The sequence below is a fragment of the Electrophorus electricus genome, chromosome 13 (assembly GCF_041902795.1).
Source record: "Electrophorus electricus isolate QZ-2024a chromosome 13, ASM4190279v1, whole genome shotgun sequence".
Lineage (NCBI taxonomy): Eukaryota > Metazoa > Chordata > Actinopteri > Gymnotiformes > Gymnotidae > Electrophorus > Electrophorus electricus.
The window spans coordinates 8,752,247-8,764,634 of record NC_137509.1 but is presented as its reverse complement, the minus strand read 5'-3'; the positions used below and the strand labels follow the sequence as shown (position 1 = coordinate 8,764,634).

At 40.4% G+C, this 12,388-nt stretch overlaps 1 protein-coding gene across 1 annotated transcript in view; it reads left to right on the top strand.

Moving 5' to 3' along the window:
- col4a5 (collagen, type IV, alpha 5 (Alport syndrome)) overlaps window positions 1-9,132 on the top strand; it is a 44,827-nt gene extending 35,695 nt beyond the window's left edge. The window contains exons 39-50 of the mRNA XM_027008736.3: window positions 2,001-2,051; window positions 2,516-2,701; window positions 5,179-5,312; window positions 5,453-5,525; window positions 5,637-5,708; window positions 5,802-5,930; window positions 6,016-6,114; window positions 6,298-6,510; window positions 6,777-6,954; window positions 7,082-7,196; window positions 7,304-7,476; window positions 7,814-9,132. Of these exons, the coding sequence (XP_026864537.2) occupies window positions 2,001-2,051; window positions 2,516-2,701; window positions 5,179-5,312; window positions 5,453-5,525; window positions 5,637-5,708; window positions 5,802-5,930; window positions 6,016-6,114; window positions 6,298-6,510; window positions 6,777-6,954; window positions 7,082-7,196; window positions 7,304-7,476; window positions 7,814-7,895 (1,505 nt within the window). The 3' untranslated portion in view covers window positions 7,896-9,132. The remainder of the gene's footprint in view (window positions 1-2,000; window positions 2,052-2,515; window positions 2,702-5,178; window positions 5,313-5,452; window positions 5,526-5,636; window positions 5,709-5,801; window positions 5,931-6,015; window positions 6,115-6,297; window positions 6,511-6,776; window positions 6,955-7,081; window positions 7,197-7,303; window positions 7,477-7,813) is intronic.
- The last annotated feature ends 3,256 nt before the right edge of the window (window positions 9,133-12,388 follow it).

Genomic DNA, 12,388 nt, shown 5'->3' with positions numbered 1-12,388 from the left:
TCATGTGTCCTAGATTTCCTTTTTTTTTTGACAGAGAAAAGTCCACTGTCCAAACTCTCTACTGTAGTTTTAACATTTTTCAGATTGTCAAGGGTTACTAATTGTGGTGGAGGACTGGGAGTTATTTTGGCAGTTGTTTTAAATTCTGATTAATACCTATGGAGAAATATCTGAGCTTTAAGGTTCTATTATTTCATCCTATCCAGACATGCTCTTATCTAGCATACAGTAATTTTCAGTTTTCCTCTTTCATTTGTGTTTGCTTCCCTTCAAAACCATTAGTAGCTGATTTCCAACATTTGATTGGTTCATTTATCATTACCCAGTCTGTCACGACCCATTCATAAACATAATCATGTACTTGATTTGCTGTTAACATTCGGTTTTCCAGTTTTCAATCTGGAAGTGCATGATATGTGTTTATAGACCAATTATATTTAATGTATTTGATCATTATAATTATGTTTCATACTTCCATGCCCTTCCTCTAAATCTCACTACTTCATTTATTAATCCATCATTAATGATGGATTGTTTTCACATGTTTACATAGTTTCATTTTCTTTATGTTATGGTGATGCCTCCCCCCTTACAAGAATGTAGGAGCCAGTCACTTCATCTAACTATACTTTTACATACTACTATATACTATATACTGTATACTATATAACTATAATATCTTTGACTTCATAGATCCTCTGAGAATCAGAAGGCCAAAAGCCTAAACTCACACACAGGAATGCAGAAAAGCAGAGTGTAAATGAAAGAAAAATAAATATATTTCATATGAAATATTAATAGATTATTTGATCAATTACCAGCACTCAGTTTATTATCTAAATATTTTTTAGTTCAGATCATTAAACACTGCCACAGTATTAGGGCTGTTTTCATCACCATAATTGCAGTTTTAAATCTGTCAGCTATTTCGCACTTTAATGGCTGTCCAGAAACATTCTTTCTTGATAAAACAAATGCCATCAGATCTACTGTTTTTACTTTTAATGAGCCTTCTGAACTAATTTTATGTTCAGCTTTCTTGTTTGTTTGACTCTGTGTTACTTTGTTCCTTCAAACATTCTTTAAAAAGTTTGAGATGTTGTTTGAACTGCTTTATTATAAATTGTAGCCTTAATAGTGATCCATGTCCCATCATGATTCAGCCTCACATCAAGATGGCAAACTTGGACCAAACATTTTTAACCATCACAGACCGATTTCTAAATTGCCACTTCTAGGAAATGCTTTGATGAAAGTGTATTTTTCCCAGCTGTCTCCATACCTAAGAGACAATCATATTTTGGGCAAGTTTCAACAAGAAGTCCACACATAGCACAGCTAGCACTTCTTAAATTGACAAATGATTTATTGCTTTCACTAGTAATTTGTCATCTTAATCATGCTTGACCTCAACACTGAATTCGATACAACTAACCACAAAATTGTTCTAGATCATCTTAATCTTGGGGTGGGCATTTGAGAAAATGCAATAGGTTGGTTTTCCTATTACTAAAAAGACTGAAAATGTCCTGCACAGATATAAATTTACATACTTATTACATATGGTTTACCTCATGGCTCAACCTTAGGTCCAGTTTTATACTTTTTATATGTGTCCACTTGGTACAGTTTTTCATTAATTTTCTATTACTTTTTTATCACACCCAGATGTGCTTCCCTGAGGCTGTGGAATAGCCTGCCTCTTTAACTGAGATCTGTATCAATCTTGCCTTAAAACCTGCCTCTCTTCCTTAGCCTATGACTGTGTCTTAGCTCTGTATATTGTGTAAATTGTTCAATAATGTGCTTAATTAAATAACTTTCATTTTCTTCTATTTTACTGGACTTTCTTATTTTATATTTACTTTGTGTATCACTAATTTTTATCATTATTATGCACTATGTGGTGTAAATGTATGATTTGGGTTCCTTTCTATTCTGTGTTGCACTGTCTTTATGTATTATAATTTGATCTAAGGCTTTTTTCCCCCACTTCACAGGTCTTCCAGGCCGTGGAATTCCAGGTTCTCCTGGTTTCCCAGGGATGCCAGGTAAAGTATACAATGTATATGTAACAAGTCAGAAATGGGTAGGTGCTTGCAGATAACACCAGATGTGGTTTTACTGAATTCAGGGTGATCCAAAAATGTAGTCAAAAACAAGAGAAATAAGAATAAAAATAAACCAGAAAAATAAGAATACCAGCTGCAGCACAATGGGGCAATTGCAACAACTGTAGGTGAGACAAACCTGGGTCAAAAACACCAAAGGGAATAATCATACAAAAACCATTCAGTACACTTAAGAAATGAAGCGTGGCAAATTTTGCAGACTGTATTGAGAGGGGTAGCTTAAATACACAGAGCTGAATAACAGGTGATACTGATTCTGAGGTGCAGAGCTAGAGGGTGGCATGACAGTAAATGTCTCTGCAATAAATCTCTTTCAAGATTACAACTTCTGCTGGAATATAATGTTTACCTAAATAAAATGGCCTCTCTCTGCTATAATACAGGTCCCAAAGGAGACCCTGGCTTACCTGGCCCGCTTGGTGGCCCTGGTTTTGCAGGACAAAAAGGTGAGAGTGGACCGCCTGGTCCACCAGGTGCCCATGGTCGTCAGGGGCCTCCTGGTCCTCCTGGCCAGTCTGTGTATGGCCCAAAAGGGCTATCAGGTCCTCCTGGTCCCCCCGGAAGAGCAGGTAAGTTCTCCCATCGTAGGTTTCATACATACTGGTGTGTCCAACCCTGCTCTTTGAGATCGTCTACTCTTCAGAGTTTTTGATCCGGCTTTACTCTTCTAATATTCAGCTTTAATAGCTGGTTAGAGTCAGAACTCTGCAAGACATTAGATCTCCAGGAGGTGGTTTGTGATTCTACTGTGTCAACTCAGCTCTCTGGTTCTCCCAGTTGTAAACTTCCTAGCTGGGTTCTACTGATAAAGATGATGTATAATCTAAATATCTACACCATTAGAGAAAAAAATTGAATTAACTACATTAAAAAATCCCAGCCCACTGAACCAGAGAGTGGAGTGGCAGTCTTTGATATCTTTAGTCATGTAAATAATTTGCATGGGTTGTTGCAAAAAAAAAAAAATACTCCCAGGTGTTTGGCATTTTCCATCACTGTGCACTGTACACTAAACACACAGAGAGCACAACAACCAGAGAGCACTGCGCACATACGGTGTCCACCTCACCCCAGTGCACGCAGAGCTTCCCATCACACCCCTCCCACCACTGTATGAGTACCGCAGAAATGTGTTCAAGTTTGCACGTATCAATCACAGAGGGCGTTTCACAGAGACTCCACCAAGGGTCCAGACAAGCATGGAGCAATCTGCATTCTGTCTGAGTTATTTCATGTTTTTCTGTTCATCCAGTCACTCATTTCTTCCTTTATTTGACATCACTACTTTCTCACTCTTCTGTGAAATCTTTTGCTCTATAAACAGGTGTTATTCAGTGATTTGAAAAGCTACCATAACACTTCTGTTTTAATTTTATGCATCTTCACCTGCATGGGAAACGTACTGTAAGGCCAACCTTTACAGAAATGAAAGGCCATTACAGCACTGACCAATAAGGGCTCCATCAGTCAAAATTAGCTGAGACCATCACGCTAAAATCCTTAACTATGTAATTGTTTCAAATATTTCAAATAATTTCAAGAAAGATTTTTTAAAATTTTATTTTAGAATCTAAAAGGGAAAATAAATAAATAAATAAACATTTTAGACCGCACTATAGTAAGAGCCCAGATTTGGCAAGTGTCTGTCAGGCTAAATTAATGCCCAGATGCATCCTGGGTATGACTTGTAATTCTTGTTTCCTGCGGCATGGCTCCGCCTGCTCCCGACGATGCCTGATGGTGGCAGGCCTGGCAGGTCAGGTTGTTTTCATTCTAGAGCTGATGTAGAACAGGTTTTAAATGTAGAATTTTTTCTTTAACTATCTTTGCATAATACTTCTGATGTTCTTAGTTAATGTTTTATCTTTTGGTAGATATGTTTTATCTTTCTGTAGTCATAATAGAAGTAAGACATCAGAATCAATATTAGGGTCTGTGTTCACTCAGTTTCCTTAATCCAAGTGCTGTTATTCTATGCAAACCAGGATTGGAGACTTGACTTGACTTTTTACTTGGGAAAATGTTGAAAACATTGATTTGCTTGTATTGTGCTCAATTATTAAAAGTCAGAGATAATTTCTCATAATTACTAATGTACATTATCTTTGTAGGTTTTAAAATCATAGCATAAGGGTTAGTTCTGTAGCTCATTTTCTTAACTTTAAGACCTAATGTGTCACTACCAACACATTTTCTTCAAATGGCTTTAGACTTGAAACTATAAAGATTACCAAGGAGCATCTTTTAGCCCTAAGTTTTAAAGGATTCATCACTTTCATCAAGTTTTATTGGCACAGTTGTTTGCCAGTGAGAGGATGAGGCTTAGAGTTTGTGTAATAACAGGACTTTGGTCAAGGAAATGAAATCCAGTCATCTTAATTGTATCAATTATTAATTGTGTCTGGAGGCTTTTGAGAATATTTATAAAGAGTATTACCACGTAAAAGCTGTTAGAGGTTTGTCTGCCTTGAATGCTCATGTGTTAGCCCTTGGTGACTCAGTGGAGGCAAACAGAATAATTTATATTTCTTTGTGTTTACCCCCATATAACAGAACATTGCTGATGCTACCTTAACTGTGCTGCTGTGCTAACTCTTGCTCTTGTTTTAAATCTGAATTTTGCTACTGGGCTCTCTCGCACTCTCTCTCTGTGGAATTTGGGAACCTGTTGACCCTTGACCCCAATATAGGTCCTGCAGGTTAGCCTCCTTGGTTTGATATCCACCTAAATCTTTGGTTGGTCTTCAAAACATGTTTTGGTCTATCAGAATGTGGGATGGGGATTATTGGGCTGATGTACTGACTTCTTCCTCTCAGGGCTATGAAACACTGATCACGTGCTTCAACACTATCAGTATCAAACAGAAACACACACACTGACACACACGAAACCTAAAGTGGCATTGGGGTGATTCTGACAGGTTGTTTTAACATTTTGTTGTTGTGTGTTTTGTGGCATTTGTTTTGGAATTAAGTCAATAGAGGAAAGTGGCATTTAATAGTGAACAGAAGAGCAAACATCTCATTTATCTTAATGCGTGTAAAGGTCCTCCAGGTCCAGAGGGGCCTCGTGGCCTTCCAGGTAGTGGAGGTCAGAAGGGTGAGAAAGGCTTTCCCGGAGCCCCTGGATTACCTGGCTCACAAGGACTGAAAGGAGAGTATGGACCTCCAGGCCCAAGGGTGAGCCCCATGGATACTGAATGAAGCATATAAGAGGGCTAGTAGCGCCACAAAAACCTAGTCATTGTTTGTAATTCATGTTCTGATTTCATTTGGGACATTAAGGGTGTCATAAGTTGTTGGCCTCTCTTTCTGGGCAGGGCCCTCCTGGCTACCCGGGCATTCCTGGCCTTAAAGGAGACACAGGTTTTCCAGGCGCACCTGGAAGCGCAGGTAAGAATAATATTGATGCTAAACCACCACACCGAATTCTCATCCAGACAATGTGCAGTATGTTTTTGCTTAATCATGCTGAGTCATCTACGGTATGGCTGTACCTTTCAGGTAAGAAAGGCGAGGCAGGTTCCAAGGGGAATCCTGGGGCTCTCGGTGACTGCGGCGACCCCGGTCCTCCAGGTGAGTGCAGTTCACCACATCAAACTTGTGACTCTATCATCACCATCTTCACTTGCTCCTAACTGAAATGGCTCCTCTTGGTTTCCTTGGCAGGACCTCCTGGTGATCCAGGTATACCTATAGGTCCAATTGAGGTGAAGGGTAACCCTGGGCCGCCTGGTCCCCCTGGCCCCCAAGGTTTCAAGGGTCCTCCAGGAAACCCAGGGCAGCAGGGTCCACCAGGTGAGTCTTGCACACTTGGAGAAAATGTGCACTGAAGACAACATAACCACTGCTGGTATGTGACCAATGTCACATCTGTTTGTAGGTCTGCCTGGTCCTCCTGGTGACCCAGGTACTGATGGACCTACAGGATATATGGGCCCTCCAGGAAGGAAAGGGGATCCAGGACCAAGTGGAGCTCCAGGTAAGAGCAAAGCTGTGATGCTTGTGGTATGACTGATTCACCCATGAATAAACCATGTATGTTTTGGGTTTTTTGGATGCAACAGACAGTTCTAAGTAATAATGAAGGGGTTCAGTACAGAACCAGATTTAAACCACTGCCATCAGTATCTGTACCAATGCCCCATCCTGAAACTGCCATCAGGTTTTCCGGGTAATCCCGGCCTTCCTGGTGCAGATGGGCCCCAGGGGTTTCCTGGTCCTCCGGGCACAGCCGTGGCTGCACATGGCTTCTTGATCACACGTCACAGCCAGTCCACAGAAGTTCCTTTGTGTCCCAACGACACCACGACCATTCACGATGGCTACTCTCTGCTCTACGTACAGGGCAACGAGAGGGCCCATGGCCAAGACCTAGGTGAGAATCACCCTTCATTGGTGATCACACTAATACTAAACCATGTGACTCATACAACATACATATCGATACACAAAGACTTCATTTGAACATTTTCAGTGTTATATGACATATTTTTCCTAGTTTGCATATTTATAATAGCTGAACACCTGCTACCTATGAATGTACAGCATTTGGCTCAAAAATGACCTGTTATTCGCTTCATTCCCCCTCATCTCTCTCTCTCTCTCTCTCTCTCTCTCTCTCTCTCTCTCTCTCATATTCAGGTACTGCTGGGAGTTGTCTGCGTCGTTTTAGCACCATGCCTTTCATGTTCTGCAACATTAACAACGTGTGCAACTTTGCCTCGCGGAACGATTACTCCTATTGGCTGTCCACCATCGAGCCTATGCCCATGAGCATGGAGCCTATCAGGGGAGAGAGCATCAAACCCTTCATCAGCAGGTCAGTGGGCCAGAACATGCACGGTGAAGAGCTTCACTTAAGGCGAGGCATGAAGTTCTATAGCTGACAGGGTAGTTATACTGCTGTCATTCTTTTAGTGACAGTGAGTATACGTGTGTGTGTGCAGATGTGTTGTATGTGAAGCCCCAGCAATGGTGATTGCAGTGCATAGCCAGACCATCCAACTGCCTCAGTGTCCACTCAGCTGGGAGCCCCTGTGGATTGGCTACTCCTTTATGATGGTACACAGCGCACTCTCACCCTTCATGCTGCATCGGGAACCGAGTGGACTCTGTAATCATTCTGCTCTGAATTTGTTCCGGTTTCCCTCTCTCTCTCCCCTCGACAGCACACTAGTGCAGGTGCGGAGGGCTCGGGTCAGGCTCTGGCCTCTCCCGGTTCCTGTCTGGAGGAGTTCCGCTCCGCCCCCTTCATCGAGTGCCATGGCCAAGGAACCTGCAATTACTACGGCAACTCCTACAGCTTCTGGCTTGCCACCATTGACAGGCACATGATGTTCAGGTAGTTGACCTGGGTGCACAACAGATTCTGTGTTAAGTGTACAGCTCGGGGGGGGGGGTTATGGGGTAACAGACACAGGGGAACCTGTTTGTAAGTTGTAAAATAGCACTTTAGAGAGGACCAGGTATTGTGCAGCATATTTAAGTTATAGAAGAAATCTGTAGGTGGTGGTTGTTTTTTTTTTTTTGCCATAAGCAGTGTTCAGGGGGGAGTTTCCCAAAACCACAAAGACTTTGAGCAGTCAGTGCGGTAAGGAAGATGGTTTCAGTAGCACAGGGCTGTTGGGAAAGAGGGCCCTGCACACCAACCTGACTATTCCTCATCTGCTCCTAAACAGTAAGCCACAGTCGGAGACACTGAAAGCAGGAAACCTCGAGACACGCGTGAGCCGCTGTGTTGTGTGTATGAAGAAGACGTAACGTAGCGACGCAAATGCTGATGCTAGCGTGGCCACTTGTCAGGGGATCAGCCATCACCATAGTGACTGCAAAGGTTACATCGAGGACAGGCGGAATTTCTATGGTGCATTATCTTAACGTTCAACTCTATGGTGCTACTGTGTAACACAGCAAAAACAAACTGAAAAAAATTGCTAGTTTTTTTTTAAATACGTACCTCAGAAAGAACTTCAAAAAGAAAATTAACAACAGTGCCATGATGGGTGAGTGACAAAAAGTGCATTTTTTCCCCTCTTCTTCATAAGAGATTTTTTACTGTAAAAGAATGGTTTTTTTAAACAGCATTTTGATGTTGATAGCCAAACAGCATGTTTTTAGATAGATTTTTTTTTCTTATTCATGTTTTAAATTTGAGGAATGGAATTGTCTTCATTTTACCAAATCGGCACTTTGAACATCAAAGAGAAAAATGCACTGAACAGTTACATTAGTGAGACTGCATTTTTTAAAATGCTTTCTATATTTTGTCACTTTTTCCTGCCTCTCCTTGGTGGTACTAACACTGTTGTATCCAAAAAGTTTTAACTATATGCCTTTTATCTTTTTGTAAGTAATATAATGTGTATATTGTGTAAAACAGCGTTTTAGTGTAAAACAATAAGTGGTACTTTATAATGAATTTCTAGGTTATTTGCCTTGTGGTCATTCACTCACTCACAGGCTAGCTCACTCATTCACATGCTAGCTCACTCATTCACATGCATAAATATTTGTACAAAGTAATTATTCTTTAAATTAAACAGTATTTTGCATGAGTATAAATGTATATTTTACTCTATATATAAAAACTAAGATTGAATTGGCTGGGTTTTTCCATGCAGTAATATTTCTTCCTCATCAGGTAAGACTACTGACTTTAAATGGACACAATTTTCAATTCAATATTTTTCTGTGGTTTCTGAATCTCTTTGACCATACATATAAAATCCTATTAAAAATAGCATAATATTAGTAATGTGAGTTTGTTTAGTTCTGCTGGGTCTTATGTCACCATATACAACAGTGGGGTTTATATTGTACATATAACAAACAAGAGCATTTATGAGCCAATGTTTCCCTTGTCTGTTTTTACTTCTCATACAATTTAAGTCCAAATGGCATGCAAGAGTATGCATTTCAAATTCTATTTTTTAATTTTATTATTCAGAAGTTGTCCAGAACTTTGAGACTGAAATTAAAAAAATCTTATGTCCACGTATGTTTGTGTCAAACATTTCTGCAGTATTCAGGGTTCCCGTTGTTAAAAAAAAAATACAGCTTCCAAACAACATGGTCACTACAGTTTTTTTAATATATTTTAACTTTCACTCAAGGTTGGGGGGGGGGGAGGGCTACCTGCTGCTAAAACAAAGGCACCTACTTTAAATAGCCACTAGATGGTGCTACACTTGTTGACTGTAGTACAGAACCCTAAAAGAAGATATTGAATCTCAACCTCTAACTTTTGACTTTGGTCTGTATAAAGTTGTTGGTGTGCAAAAAACAAAACAAAAAATGTCTTGGTGATCGATGTTGTTTCTGGATGTGTTATTGCATAATTCAAACTGTATTGCTAGGCTCTAGAGGTTTGGTGCACCTGTGTGTAAAGCGTTGGAAGGAGGTGACCAGAGTTTTGAATTATGTTTGTATGCATTAAATTTATTCACTCTTGTGGGAGGAAAAGTTGGCACAGATGGAAATTTTAATGTTACTAGCATTCATTTTGAGTATAAAATACTCAAAATGATACTAAAAGCCTGTTTTGTTTGTAATAGATGACAGCACTTTCTAATTTAGGTAAATAAATTTCACTTTCAGAAAAATATGACAACCACGTACCTCAGATATAAGCAAATGCAGCTATGTTGTATTTACAACAATCCCCGTAAACATTGCACAAAAGCTGACAAAGGAAACATGATCAAATGTCTTAAATACCAAATTTGCATTCAGTTCAAGCTGAAGCTTTTTGCCAAACTGGCAGCCCTTGTCATGGTGGCCCAGGCGAAATCTTAGTTGCTGTGTCGGACTATTCCCAGGCAGAGATCGCATCTCTGCACTTGAGTGACATGGACAGTTGTAGTGTTCACTGAGCAGGTGCAGCAGGTACACTGTGAAATAGGCAGGGAGCACCATACAAACCACTCAGCCAATGAAAATTTTAGGAGATTTTGGCTATTGTTTTGAAAACCCGTTCAAGTGACAAATATTCTCAGTAGGAAATAATCCTAAATTTTAAAATGCCATCCAAATGTTCTGTGACTTTTAGCAAAGAAGAACATCATCTAACCTTCTCTGAAAGCAGGATAAATCTCACAGTTGAAATGCACAGTGCAAAGCTTTTGACTCTAGTGGTTCAGCATTCAGTAGGGACCGGTTTCCACTTTTTCCAGTGACGCTTGCCACTAATATGCAACATTCGTCATAGTTCATATCTGATGTCTGCTAACCCAGATGCAATGCATATCAAAGACAGGCAACTCCAGAAACATCTAGCCCTGAGCTTACAGTAGGTCACTGACAGCATCAGAGCCCTCAGCACCTAAGGGAGCTACTGCTGAAAGAGTGGTTTATGGATAAACCTTAGCTCTGGGTCAGGTTTGTTTGGGGATCAGGCATAATGAGGGTGCAATTGGTGTTAGGGCATCAACCATTTTGCCTGACAGCTGCATTTCGAGGAAGCAGAAGATGGGTGGGTGAAGGGTATACCAACACATTCATTCATAACCTTTTCCTTAATGAGTTGTTAGGAGAGAGCTCCATGCAAGCAAATATTCATTCAGCCTGTTTTGAAACTCAAGTCCACTACAGCAAATACTACATCCCTGGAGGCGAGCACAACTAATTACTCCATGGCCACATTAGAAATTAAAGACAGTGATCACATGCTGCCACTGATCCTATAGCCCTAAACAGCCTGTGTGCCCACACACACACACACACACACACAAATACAGTTCCCTTAAGTGGATGGCCAGCTGGCTGAATACTGGCCTCCTAATGAAGCAGGAATATCAGTCAGTAAGCAGTGGTTCACTCCTTTTGCTATATAGTGACACAGACCTAGATAGCAGTGCCTTCCAGTGAAATCTGATAAGGGGTTGCCCTTTTGTAGTTTTCTTCATGTTGATGGCCCAAGCACCACTGTCGTGCTGACAGGCTGTAATTACAGCCTAGTTTTAACATTAGCCTAGCCTTTTTTTTCTGTTTCACCTTATTTCCATTATAGTAGGGGGGAAAAAAGATGGTGGATGGTGATTTGAAAATTGACAGCTCACCAAAACAAACCTGCATTGGTTACTGCTTCTAAGTTTAGTTTCACCAGTCAATAGGGACAAGTTTCCACTTTTTCCAGTGCCGCTTACCACTAATGTTCGTAAACGTTTGTCGTAGTTCACATCTGATGGCTGTTAACCCAGATACATCATCAAATATGGACAACACCACAAGCATCTAACCCTGAGCTTACAACGCAACAGTATTTGAAATTTTAGATGTTACAAATAAAATGGTCATTTTAAATATTGCCTCTTTTCTCAGAAGCAGCAGGATCAGAAAACTGGTCAGTTCATTAATGAGTTACCTAACAGATTTCTGCGGTAGTTGGATCCCTTTATGGAGATGACTGCACAGGTGAGGGATTTCTGCAGTAGTTGGATGTAGTTGCACAGGTGAGACATCCTGCTTCATGTTCACTGGAGCAGGGTAAATAAGCAGTGCTTCTGGGAAAGGCACTGGACTCACTCTAAAAGGTCACCTGCAGGGGCCAGTCGAATGTTTTAATAATGCCTCTTACTCTCTTTTTTTGGCCACTGTAGACTGGTAATTCACCCAGCATGTTACTGAACAACCTGAAATGTCTCTGCGCAGCAGATCAAAGAAGAATAGATACATCTGATTGGTTGGTCTCATCATGGACTTCAATCTGTTGTGTTGGTTATTTCAGTCCTAAACTGAACCTTGGCCACAAACTTCCACAGTCAGGTATCCCAACAGGTGGCGCCAAACTTACTCTAAGCAGTGAGATATTACAAGAATGAAAAACTGTGATAATCTAGGCTTTTTCCTGACATGTTAAACAAACACGGTTATGGTGTTATTGCCGTGATGTAATTTCTCTACAGCACTCATACACTGATTGTAAAATCATTGGCTAAAGTGAAATTAGTAGATTTATTTTAAGGCCAGGTATGACTAATCAAAGTTTATCAAAAGTTTCAAAAATGGTTGATGGGATCAAAGAAGGCCATTTCAAAGTCTGTCCAATTATCTGTGACATGACAACTGTAATGAAGTTACATAAATGTCAGCAACTTGAACAAACCACAAGCCAAAAGTAACCTTTGACAATGTGCTTACCAACAAGGCAAAAGAAGTGAGCAACTAAAAAAGGCAAAGGGGAAAAAAAAAAAAAGAACATTTCTCCATACACTGCTTCATCCTGACCGAGAGAAAGACTGCAGTTGCGTTCTCAT